This window comes from Podarcis filfolensis (assembly GCF_964270895.1).
Source record: "Podarcis filfolensis genome assembly, chromosome: 11".
In the NCBI taxonomy this organism is placed as follows: domain Eukaryota; kingdom Metazoa; phylum Chordata; class Lepidosauria; order Squamata; family Lacertidae; genus Podarcis; species Podarcis filfolensis.
Genome location: NC_139613.1, coordinates 46,376,535 through 46,388,823, shown reverse-complemented (window position 1 = coordinate 46,388,823; position 12,289 = coordinate 46,376,535). Strand labels below are relative to the sequence as shown.

Sequence of the window (12,289 nt, the reverse complement as noted above, 5' to 3'; positions counted from 1 at the left end):
ATCAGCGAGTCCTAGGCTCTGTGGTTTAACTCACAGCGCCACCCACTAACAGGGTTAGTGAAACTGTGCCATTGTAGCCCAAGGTCAGAGACCATGGGAGTTGTAGTCCAGTAACATCTGATGAGCCACAGTTCCTCACTCCTGCATCTAGAACAATGTTTCCCAAACTTGGGTCTCCAGCTGTTTTGGGACTACAACTCCCATCATCTCTAGCTCACAAGATTAGTGGTCAGGGATGATGGGAATTATAGTCCAAAAACAGCTGGAGACCCAAGTTTGGAAATCACTGATCTAGAAGCAGGTTCTACTTTTTCTTGAGCCTCTGTACAGTGGTGCCTCGCAAGACGAAAAGAATCCGTTCTGCGAGTCTCTTCGTCTAGCGGTTTTTTCGTCTTGCGAAGCAAGCCCATTGACGGATTAGCGCTATTAGCAGCTTTTAGCGGCTTATCGGCTTAGCGGATAACCGGCATAGCGGCTTAGAAAAAGGGGGGGGGAGGAAAAAAACCTGCAGGAACTCGCAAGACATTTTCGTCTTGCGAAGCAAGCCCATAGGAAATTCGTTTTGCGAAGCACCTCCAAAACGGAAAACGCTTTCGTCTAGCGAGTTTTCCGTCTTGCGAGGCGTTCGTCTTGCGGGGCACCACTGTACAGAACTTGCAGCTTTGGACATTGAATTCTAACCAGGGACATGGAGTTGGCCTGAATATTACTCCTCAAGTCATACTTCCAGATCCTACAGGATTCAGAAGCCCCCAACAGAATAGTTTTATTTTTCATAGCTGAAGTAGAAGCAGTTTACAAGTCCTCCTGGCCTGGCAATGCGTAAGAAGCCCAGTGAAAAGGGAAACATTTTCTGCTGCTTTTGAGGGAGCGTGAGTTATTTAATGCAGAGACATGATCTTTCAAACTGAAGACTTAAAAGGTGCAATCTAACCAAACTAAGAGGCGCACATTAGCTAGAATTTCAAGGATCAGGCATGCCAAGTCTTGCATCATCAATTAAGCTGAAATATGAACAGCGAGTGATTTTTATATAAAAATGAATGCTATCTTTGAGCCCTTTGAAGATGTTTAAAAATGGTTTACATGAACTGTTTAGATGAACTGTCTCAGACTGCAGACTAATCCAGTTTTGCTTTGTTGGACAATAAAAATAAGGCTAATGCTTAAACGAGGATATTCTTGTGCGCCACAGTATTTACATCAAATTGTGTTACCGCTTTAGAAGTTACATGCTATACTAAACTATTTTTGTAATACAAGTTTTGTATATTCAGTTGCATAAAGATTATTCCTACGGTTATAGTGTTTGTTGATAGAACTCTGCTCTTTATTAGGGGGACCTTGAAAGGAAGTTGGAATCGGCGACCAAGGCAAAACTACACTACAAGCAGCAATGGGCGCGAGCGCTGAAGGAACTAGCAAGGCTTAAACAGGTGTGTAACATATAAGATAAATCAGTGGTGGGGAACCTAAAGCCCAGGGCTAGAATGTGGCCCTCCAATGTTCTCTGACCCTTGAAATTCTCATGAGAACAAGAAGAGGAAGTTGCTTCTATATACAGTGGTACCTCGGGTTAAGTACTTAATTCGTTCCGGAGGTCCGTTCTTAACCTGAAACTGTGCTTAACCTGAAGCACCACTTTAGCTAATGGGGCCTCCTGCTGCCACTGCACCGCCGCACAATTTCTGTTCTCATCTTGAATCAAAGTACTTAACCCGAGGTACTATTTCTGGGTTAGCGGAGTCTGTAACCTGAAGCGTATGTAACCTGAAGCGTATGTAACCCGAGGTATCACTGTACATTAGTGAAGCCAAATCTGCCTTGCTGCGGTGTGCCTACGTAGGAGAACTAACTGGAGATATTAGTGTTTATCAAGGATGCTTGTAAAGATCTTTCACCATTTGAGAGAAAAACAATAGCTGTCTCACCTGCTGGCATCTTTTGCAGCCCACAAAAACCAGAGAGGATGCTGTCATATTTACACACTTGGAAAATTGTGGCCTAGATGTGCATTTTGCCTGGAAAAGTAGTTTTTCTTGAGTATGAAGTACATCACAAACATTGCCACATTCATTGCTCAACAACATTGCTCGATGACATCAGTATTTCCACACTGTATATTTTAATTTGAGATTAAGAGGTAATGAGTTGGGGCAGTTCACTGTCTCCTAAATCAAAGTTTCTGCATCTTATTTGATGATTTCCCTACAAATCCCTGCATTATTTGAAGCACCCGCAGCCTGCCTTCAGATATGGACCCGGTTCTTTGGATCACGGTCAGAGGCTGTGTTACTGTTTTTGATGTTCTATGATTGGCTATAAGCAGGAGTGGGCAACCTTTTTGGTTCATGGGCAAAATTTGACAGGTGAGCGGGGGCTGTCTACCTGTCAGTCACCTGACTTCAGAAATTATTTGGGAGGCTGCTTTGAAGTCCCAAAGTTGGGATTTCAAAGCACATAGCAGGCAACAAACAAAGTCAACCTTTGAAATGAAGTGTTGTTGTCGTTGTTTAAATTAGCACCTTGCTGCTTGCTATGTGCTTTGGAAGTTCAGTCAAACCGAGCAGGTTTGGGTGCTCTCCCACACACCCGGACCAAGCAAGATTGCCCTCCTTTTGCTAATGTGAGGTGAGAGAAATCTTGCTTAGTGCTGGGTTTGAGTATGTGAGAGTGATCTTGCAGGTAGCTTTTGCATGCACCTGGACCAAGCCCCGTCCCCCTTCTTGGGGAATGGGCAATCCTGTTTAGCACTGGATTTCTGCTTTATCAATGCTTCCAACAGCTGGTTTTCAGGCACTTTGGAAGCCACGCAAGGGGGCTTTAGCGAAGCCCTGTCCTTTTGACCTAGCACTGCCCTTATTCATATGACATCTGGAGTAGAGTGGGCAGATGTCATTTGCCCAAACCGTCCTCATATGCCAAATGAGAAAGCCTAGCAGGCCAAGACTGACCCATGGACTGGAGCTTCCCCACCCCTGTTTCTTGAAAATAAAATAAAAAAGGTTTCCCAAAAAACACGATGAGGCCATTTCCAAAAGTTAACAAATGCCTGAATGAAAACTTAGATTATACTTCTCAGTGCTTTCCCCCTTTGAAATAAGACTGTTAAAGCTTGTTTAGAACACGTCAAACATTTAACCTTCCTTTGTGCATCTGTGCTAAAGCTAAACTGAAACCCTTTTAAATGAACTGGTCGAAAGAATCCTCCATTGTGTTTTGACTATAAAATTACAAATTTAGAGGCCTTGAGGAATGTTAAGTCTGCTTAAGTTCTGATGATTTGTGTTATTTTTTGTTTAAGTTGGATTAATACCATGTTAATTTCACATTGGTTCTGGTGAATAGCTATGGGGTTGTAATTTGTGCCAGAAACTTGTCACACCAGAGCTCTCTGGAGAACTATACAAAACATTTATGTTGTGAGAATTAGACGCAAAAAGCCGTATCTTGGATTGTTAATAAATGTTAATGACAAAACCCAGCTGGCAAGCCTTTGGAAAGGCGATCAAATGCTTTGTGGCCATTGCCAGAGAAGTGTTTAAACAGATTTCCATTAATCAAAAATAGAAAGTATAGTCAAGCTGTGAATTATAGAATCATGTAAAGCATTCAAGTATTTAGCATAATGCCCCTTTATTCCATGCGATCTTAGTTTAAATATTAGCCCTCTCTGTTCCTTTTACTCAGAGCAGGTAATAGTCCTCTTTCAATGCAAAAACTAAAATATAAAATATAGAAATGCACAGCTACAATCTGTATACTCTGAAGTTAGCTATTAAAACACAATATAGTATCAGTGTGTTATTTCTGGAATCACCTAGTGATTAATAAAAATGGTGGTCAACTAAATATGTGATGGAGAAAGGCTTTTCTTTTATTTTTTTGTGGTGATGGGAAAGACTCGTACACTGTGCTACGTAAGAGCTGTGAGACTGAAGATGATGAGGATCTCAAAATATCTGGGGGCAAAAGTATTGCCCCAATATTTTTTGTGCTAACACAAGGGGATTTCCCTATGCTCCTAATCTCGCTGTTCCCAGATCTTCTCCAGAGTGTTAGAAGAACCCACAGAACAGATTTAGGGGAATACAGGGGAGGACAGGGACAGAACATTCACCTTGGTGCTACGTTGAATATAACCCATGCTTCCCATGGTCCTAGGTTTGGAGGAAAGAAAGCACAGCCAGTAAGAGAACTGTTACACATGGAGAGAGGAGTCTCATGGCAAGAAGATCTGTTTGTTGTTGCCATTCTCTTCCCTCTGATCAGAGACATAGCACTTTCTTAGCATGTCCTCCCTTAATATGTAATCCCTGACAGTTGCACAGAAGTAATGCAGCTGCTCTATTCTGCATTAAACCCATAGCCAGGGAATGGATGGAAGCTGGCCATAGGGCACTGGAATGCAGGATATTCTGACCCACATGTGAAAGTGACCTACGACAGGGATAAAATAGGAAGGCAGGCTGGTGGTTGCATCCCTTCTTCCAGTCCCCCGTGGCCCAACTTCCAATACCTTAGCCAAAAGACTGTGGCTCTTAAAGGGCCAGCTCCTTGGGCTGCAGACAAGCATTCTGCCTTTTCTTGGCCTCTTGCCTGGCTCATTCCCTGTGCCACTGGGCAAGTGTTAAGGTAAAGGGACCCCTGACCATTAGGTCCAGTTGTGGCCGACTCTGGGGTTGCGGCGCTCATCTCGCTTTATTGGCCGAGGGAGCCGGCGTACAGCTTCCGGGTCATGTGGCCAGCATGACTAAGCCGCTTCTGGCGAACCAGAGCAGCACACAGAAACGCCGTTTACCTTCCCGCCGGAGCGGTACCTATTTATCTACTTGCACTTTGATGTGCTTTCGAACTGCTAGGTTGGCAGGAGCAGGGACCGAGCAACAGGAGCTCACCCCGTCGCGGGGATTCGAACCACCGACCTTCTGATCGGCAAGTCCTAGGCTCTGTGGTTTAACCCACAGCGCCACCCGCGTCTCTATGTGAGGTGGACATACTTGCAAAAACTTAAGCCAAATAATCACTTTGTTAGTTGCTAAGGTGCCACAAGATTCATTGCTTTCTTTGCTGCAACAGACTAATGAAACTGTAATGTACATCCTTAGATGAGCACCAAAGTCCACTGCTATTTTGTGCCCTAGGCAAACTCTTGAGTCCTATCCCCCTCTTAACTCTGCACATTCTCAGAGGAAGTGTGTTTTCTGTTTGCCCCGCTTCCTCCAGGAGCTGAGGGCTACCTCAAATTAAGTGAGGGTGGGGGACATCCAGGCAGGAGACCCCACCACCATGGCACCTCTAAGACATGTCCTCTGAAAGACCCCCGCCTTGTTTTCCTGCAACCTCCAAGCACCCTAAAAAATTTGCCTCCATAGGCAGCTGTGTAGTTCGCCTAGTGATAAGACTGGCTTTGCCAAAGTCTGCCTAAAGTCAAAACTTTATGAGGGAATTTCAGAAGTCGAAAGAGAGCAAATACATATTTTGATATACCAATTTATATTTTAGCTTGAATTTTTGACAATAAGATTACCAATGCTTGTAAATCTGAGAAGTCCAAAACTGGAGAACTGTAGCAATGTTGCAATGCAGTTGTAACTAGAAAGAATGTTGCAATTCAGCTTTTGGTGATTACAAAGGGATCTGTCTGGATTTCGAATGTTTCTGTAAAAACTCAAAAGTATGTGCATTTGAGATAAGTGGTTATTAGAGAGTTTAAGTCTTACCATTTTTGTACTCTGTGTGGATTTGTTCGCAGCAAAACTAGTGCATTTGTTTTAAACAAACACAGACTTTATTGGCTGACACTGGCTCTATCTTGTCCAGCCTCCTGCTTATCCTCTCAAGGTAATTAATGTGATTAATTTACAAGTAATTTAGCCAAGGAGAGGATGTAAATCTTTGCTTTAAAAAACAGTTAGAAGTCTGAACCTCGGTTAAAAACTGTGTCTTGAAACCATCCAGACCCTCCTACTGAGTTGTCAGCTCTGGGTTATTTTCAGAAAACTGGAGTTGAGTTCCTTCGCTTCAGTCGTACGTTTTTTCCCACAGACTTGCTTGGTATGTACAAGTGGGAGAGTGAATTGTAGCCGCTATTTAGCCATTGTTTAGTCTAGTGTGTGTATGTCTACATCTTCCCTCTGGATTTATAAGCTGCTATGACAAAATAAAGATTGTTCTCCTTTGATTGAAGAGCCTCTTAGCTATAGCACCTGGCAGAATGCAAGGGTTATTTTGTAGATTGATTTTAAAAAAATTAGTGATTTACTAATTTTTTAATATTGGTGATTTACTATTTTTTTTTTTACTTTTGTTGCTGTTGTAGAACTTGGAGGCCAAGAGTTTAGACAGTATTGATCTGTTTATTGGGAGTAGCATAGAATCATGGATTTGTAGAGTTAGAAGGGAACCCTGTCTGGTCCAATGCCATGCCCTGAAGAAATCACAGTTAAAAAACAACAACCTGATAGATGGCCATTCAAACTCTGCTTAAAAACATCCAATGAAGAAAACTCCATCAGCTTCGAAGGTAGTCCATCCCACTGTTGAACAGCTCTCACCATGTTCATACGGAGTCTCCTTGTAATTTGACATTAAGGATTACAAAGTTCCCTTTCTATGTTAAGTATTTTTTGTCAGTGGCTGCTATTGGGAAATAATTCCTTGCCCTCTGAGATTTTCTTCTGCGCTGGACATGAGAGAGTTGTGATCAACAACTCCAGTATCTTGGTTGTGCCTTCCTCCTGGGAAATGCAGACACAGAACTCAACTTCTTCGCATGCCAACAGTTCTTCCCACTCTTCAGAACTGCTATAAAATGACGAGAGTAGTTTTTAGCTTTTGCATCTGAAAATAGGAGAAAAGATCATAAATTTCAGCTCTTCATGAGGTGGATATTAGTAAAGAAAATGATTCTCAATGAAGGATTTTATGTGCCTCTCCAAAGAATCTAGATAAGTATACTTAGACTATATAGGTGTTTGGTTTGTGAACAGCAATCTACCCTTGCTATTCAGTTATAACAGACTCCAGAGAACCTAGAGCAGTAGATAAATATTTCCTATCAATATGTGGTTAACATAATCAAGGTAATTACTTACTAATGGGATCCTTGAAATGGCTCTCAAGGGGTCATTAGACACACACTCTCTGTGCTGGGACTGTATGGAAGTAAACTATTACAACCCACTTTTTGTATTTCTGTAGCTCTAAATATAGTATGAGGTTGCTGAAGGATGACTTGGTTATTGTAGTTGTCTAGACTTGTGAAATCCAAGCTGCTTGAAGCTTAAGTGATCTGAGGATTAATTCAATAATACATTGCAGGTGATGTCAGGATGCCCCTATTTACTGCTTTGCTAGTACCCTAAAAACAGTGGTTCCTTATAGACATTCATGCTAGCTAGCTAGACATACAGTTTGCTGTGTTATATATTGGTTTTATGGTTCTCTTTTGTAGGCTACCTTGAAAACCTAGAATAATAAAATTAGGGTTTTTTCTTTTTCTTTTAAATTTTTCTTTTAAAAAAGACAGGAAATTCACAACATAAAAGGACATCTAATAGTTTATACTGAAAGGCCTGGGGAAAGTGCTCCACAACCAGGGTGCCACAACAGAGGAGGCTCTTCCCCTGGAATCCACTGTCTGCATCGCAGAAGATTCAGGGATTAGATGAAGGGCCTCTGTGAATTATCCTATAACTTGGACATGTAGAAGAAGGCAGTCCTTAGGGTACATGGATCCCAAACAGTTTTATTTAATGTTATTTATTCAAATTATACAAATATTTATATACCACTGTATCATAAAGATACATTGCAGCGGTTTACGGCAATATAAAGCATGAAACCGAGCAATGAAATCATTAAAAAAGATCAAAGATACTTGAGGGCAAGGAGAACTGTACAACTTGCATGAAGCAGACAAGAATGTTTAAAGATTAATTTCAGATGGCATGCTTTTCAGTAATCTTACATAACCATTACAGCAAAACACTGGTGCTACATTCCATGGAAGTCCATTGTATGAGGCTGAGGTATCTGAAAGAAGTTTGAATGAAGCAGCTCCCATTTCAATACCAAACATGGATAAAGAATCTTTTCTACCTCAAATTCGACTGGCAAACAGTTCATTTTTTTTTACAAGCCTCTGAGCTAATCATCATAAATCATGTGTTTCAAATCATCATAAATCTTGTGCGTTAGACATAGGACTGTAGTATGAGAATCATTCTCAAACTATGAAGCATGTAAAATATTTAAAACAAAAAATTACTTGGTGCTCTCACAAGAATGTTTATATATACCTTGTGTCGTGGCTTGGACACCTGTCATGATTTCTACATGGGTTCTGTGAAAATTACCTTAGGCTTTATACAGCATAGTAAATGCTCTATTTTTCTCATTAGTGTCTGACATGTGCATAGAAACTGGTACAGAAAACAAGTTTCTAGTTGTCTTGGTTGTGGAGAATTAAGAATTTTAACCACCTTTTAGTGTCAAATAAATGTGGTTTCTAACATACTAATTCCCAATATAAAACCAATACAAGTTTAAAGTTATTAAACATCATAAAATGCAGTTCACTAACTCAAACAATAATACTGTGTTTCACCCTGTAACAATAGTAAAATTGGAATTATAAGGTGGAGTAGTCTCATATATTCAGCTACCCAATATGATCCTCATTCAAGCTGGATTTTGGTAACCTTCCAGCAGTTTGACTTCACCCGCAAAGGCTCACTCCTCCATTGTCTCCCGACAACAAGGTATCTTTAAATAAAACATAGGAACTGGAGTCTAGTGATCCATGTTTTTCTCAAAAAAGACGCCTTCTCTAATTGATTTACAGAAAACTAGCCTATATCAAGCTACTTCCTACATTTAATCAAAACATCTTCTTTAGGTTTGCAGTCTTTGCCTCAACTCGGCACCATAATAGCACATAGGGCCCTTCAACTACTCGCCAAAGCTTGAGTCAGTAATCTTATCAAATTGGCTTTTGATAGGACAAAATAATAGATTTACAGAGTGGTTCTACTTTGATGAGAAGGCGAGAATCTGTGACAAAGTAAATGCCATATCGAAGCCTTGCTGGACTTGAGTTGGCTAGGACAGAAGGTGAAAGGGGGCTTCTCCCTCAATAATACCAGTGTTCTTGTTTCATTGGGTTTTTTCCCCAGTCTTCCTCTCATTAGTTCCTCTAGGGCTGGCATATTCCCCCCTCCTTCTTATGCACTCTTGTGCCATCAGATCACTGATTGGAGAGGCTGAGTAGCCATGTTGTTTTCTGTGACCTCAACATGAGACATCCAGATCTCTCTCTCTTTGCATATGGATGGGGAGATGCATGCACAGACTATATGATTTTTTCCTTTCTCATTTAGGACTTACGTTGGTAGGGGACAGGATATAAGTCAAAGCTTTCTTCTAACTTAATGGTGTTTGATATACACACTTAGTACAAATGAAACTGTGTTGAGTGTGCTCCTTCTATGGAGAGGCAGTGATGGGGTCTCAAGAAGAGGGCTGTAAAGGAGTACAGCGTAGTCTACTGGATATCCCCTACCCCTGCTATTAATGTGTGTTACCGTAATCTTAAATTTCTCTCCAACTATCAGACTGTGTCATTGTTGGAAAGTCCAGAAGGCACTTGTAATCACTTTCCAGTTTTGATAGCAACGAGAGACCATTTGAAAATATGACATAAGCCTCTGTTTATAATCAAGATGATCCAGCTTGCTTTCAATATTTTCTGTCTCCTCTTTTAAAACAAAGCACTGACTATTATCTTATGTATATCTGTCCTAGTTTAATGTGCTTGTTTTAAAGTTTCCTTACTGTATATTTGTGGGCCATCAGCAGAGCTGCATCATTCACAGCTAATCAATGTGGAGGTTCGCATATTATTGCTTAAATTTGGTATTTATTTTATTCCTCACCGTTGTCAGTCTTAGTGGATACAACTTAGTTGACCCTTCAGTAAAACTGCTCTGGTGCTTCAGTCAATCGTAATAACCTACTGCCTTTTCCTACTTATTGAGAAAGATTTGCTGATGCTTCCTTGATGCGTATTATTTCTATGCTGCTTCCAAACTGGAAGTGTCATATATCGAGTTGCAGTGCATTTACTCAATTTGATCTTTGTCTAATGCCTGTAAACTACCTCTATAGGAAAAGTTACCCCGCAGCAATATTTTCCCTGTGTTTGAGAGAAAGACAAAGAGATCTCAATCCACACAAACTAGGTAAACTGTAAAAAAATAAAATAAATGTGTACATCTGTGGGAGATTAAATGTAGATGGCTTGGCTTTTCCTTAGCGTGAGCAAGAGAGTGCCATGGCCCGCCTTAAAAAACAGCAGCAGGAGCTTGAGCACATGAGACTTCGGTATCTGGCAGCAGAAAACAACGAATTGGGGAAGGCGCAACGGCAAGAGCTAGAGGATATCAGAAATGAACTGAACAGGTATTGTACCATTTGTTGGATTTTTACTTCTGCTGCTGAATAGGTGAAGGTTCAGCTAAGTCAAATTTAATTGGCTGTCAGTCCAGTAAAGGAACACAGCTTTCTGTCCCTTAGGTAATATTTGCCCATTTATAAAATATAACAGTCTTGTATTATAGGAAATCTATGCCAAAGGCCACCAGACCCAGTTTTTTATCTTGACTGTAGCTATTACAGCAAGCTTTTCTTTTTTACCTCTTGTTCTAAGCAAACCTGTTTGCTGCATAAAAAGACACATTAATGGTGCCTGCTGTCAGCTCCCTAGCGAGCATAACACTTTATATTTTAAATGGCTCGGTACTTCCTGTACCTTTTGACCTTGTGTCTTCTACGTGTTTTCAAACAGTTTAATTCTTGTTAAAAATCACTCAAAAACATAGGCACTGGGTCAAAAAATATTCTTGTCTTCCAGCAGTAGGCTTATGCAACAAAGTAAGCACGATGGCTCTTCTCGTTGGATAATCGGATTTGTTTCTTTTCTGTTCAGTATGCTTTTCATTTCCATTAATTTTAGTGGGCCATTTGGTTCTCAAAATACAGATGATCAGGATCCAAAAAGCATCTGCTGAATTCGCTTTGATTTTCCTCCTTAGATTAAAACAGGAAGAAGAAGACAAAAAGCAGTCGCCAGATCCCCAAGAGGTTTTGGGGTTGCAGATGCAAAATTCTCACACGCGGCAAGTAGATGAGAGTTTAGATGACTACCTTGCCCGCCTGATAGAGGAGAGGGATACCTTGCTGAGGACAGGAGTGTATAGCCACGAAGACCACATTGTGAATGAGCTCGATCGCCAGATCAGCGAGGTGCTCACCAAAAGAAGCAGAAGCAAGTACCCAAACTTGCAGAACTGATTTTTGTTTTTCAGTAAAGTAAAGCATGGCTCGGGTCTCTGCAGAGACCCTGATCCCGAAGGACTTGTGTGTGTGCTCTGCTTTGTCTTCCAAGACTTAACTGCGACCCTATTCTACTATCTGAGGTCTTTGAGAGAAGAGTATCAGTTGAATTTTTGACCATTTATATGTGTTTGTATATATTTGTGTATATTTAAATATTTCACTTTTTATAGGCGATTGAACATTCTACGCCTCTCCCCCCGCCCCCAGTTGTCTAACTTGTTTTATTTATAGAATCATTTTTAACTCCAGTTCTACATTTCTGTATAGCATTTTTGATTATGCGTTTGATAGGTATCTTGCCTGCTTGCTTTTTAATAAAATTATATCAAAGCACAATTTCAATAAAATTGCACAAGGAAAAAGGGCCTGCAATTATCATTTTTTAAATCTAACTATTAATGACACAGGAGTGCGATCCATCATGCACTGATGCGTCTCTCACCAGCTTACTTTGTACAGCTCTGAAGTTAATGGGTGAAAGAGCACCGCAGACATGTTTGGTAGTTCTGTGCCCAAGATGTTAAGCATGTGTGTCTGTTCCAATGCACATCTGTCAAAGCAAAGTCTACTGTTAAATAACAGTAGACACAGTTAACAGACATGTTAGCCCTTTGATAATGTAATATTTCTCTACATCAATATTATATCGATGCAGGAAAATTTGTACATTTTTAATTGCACGAAGGGTTGTGTGGGCGGTTTGTGATTGGAAGGCTGCGGCTGCTGCATGTACAGGTTTTCTAATACATGTACCTCCAATAGAAAAGAAACACCCTGCGATTAGGAGGTTATTATCCACACATAGAATCACAGAATTGAAGAGTTGCAAGGGACGCTGGGAGTCATCTAGTCCAGCCTCCTACAATGCAGGAATATATGCAATTGTTCC

General features: G+C 40.8%; 1 protein-coding gene across 2 annotated transcripts in view; it reads left to right on the top strand.

The window, feature by feature from the left end:
- CEP120 (centrosomal protein 120) overlaps window positions 1-11,762 on the top strand; it is a 36,521-nt gene extending 24,759 nt beyond the window's left edge. The window contains exons 18-21 of one of the 2 annotated variants that reach the window (XR_014539774.1): window positions 37-332; window positions 652-1,436; window positions 10,319-10,464; window positions 11,097-11,762. Coding sequence is in view for 1 of the 2 variants with exons in the window: in XM_083576648.1 (XP_083432774.1) it covers window positions 1,338-1,436; window positions 10,319-10,464; window positions 11,097-11,355 (504 nt within the window). In the remaining variant the exon portion in view is untranslated. The remainder of the gene's footprint in view (window positions 1-36; window positions 333-651; window positions 1,437-10,318; window positions 10,465-11,096) is intronic. The other variant, XM_083576648.1, reaches the window with a different exon arrangement.
- The last annotated feature ends 527 nt before the right edge of the window (window positions 11,763-12,289 follow it).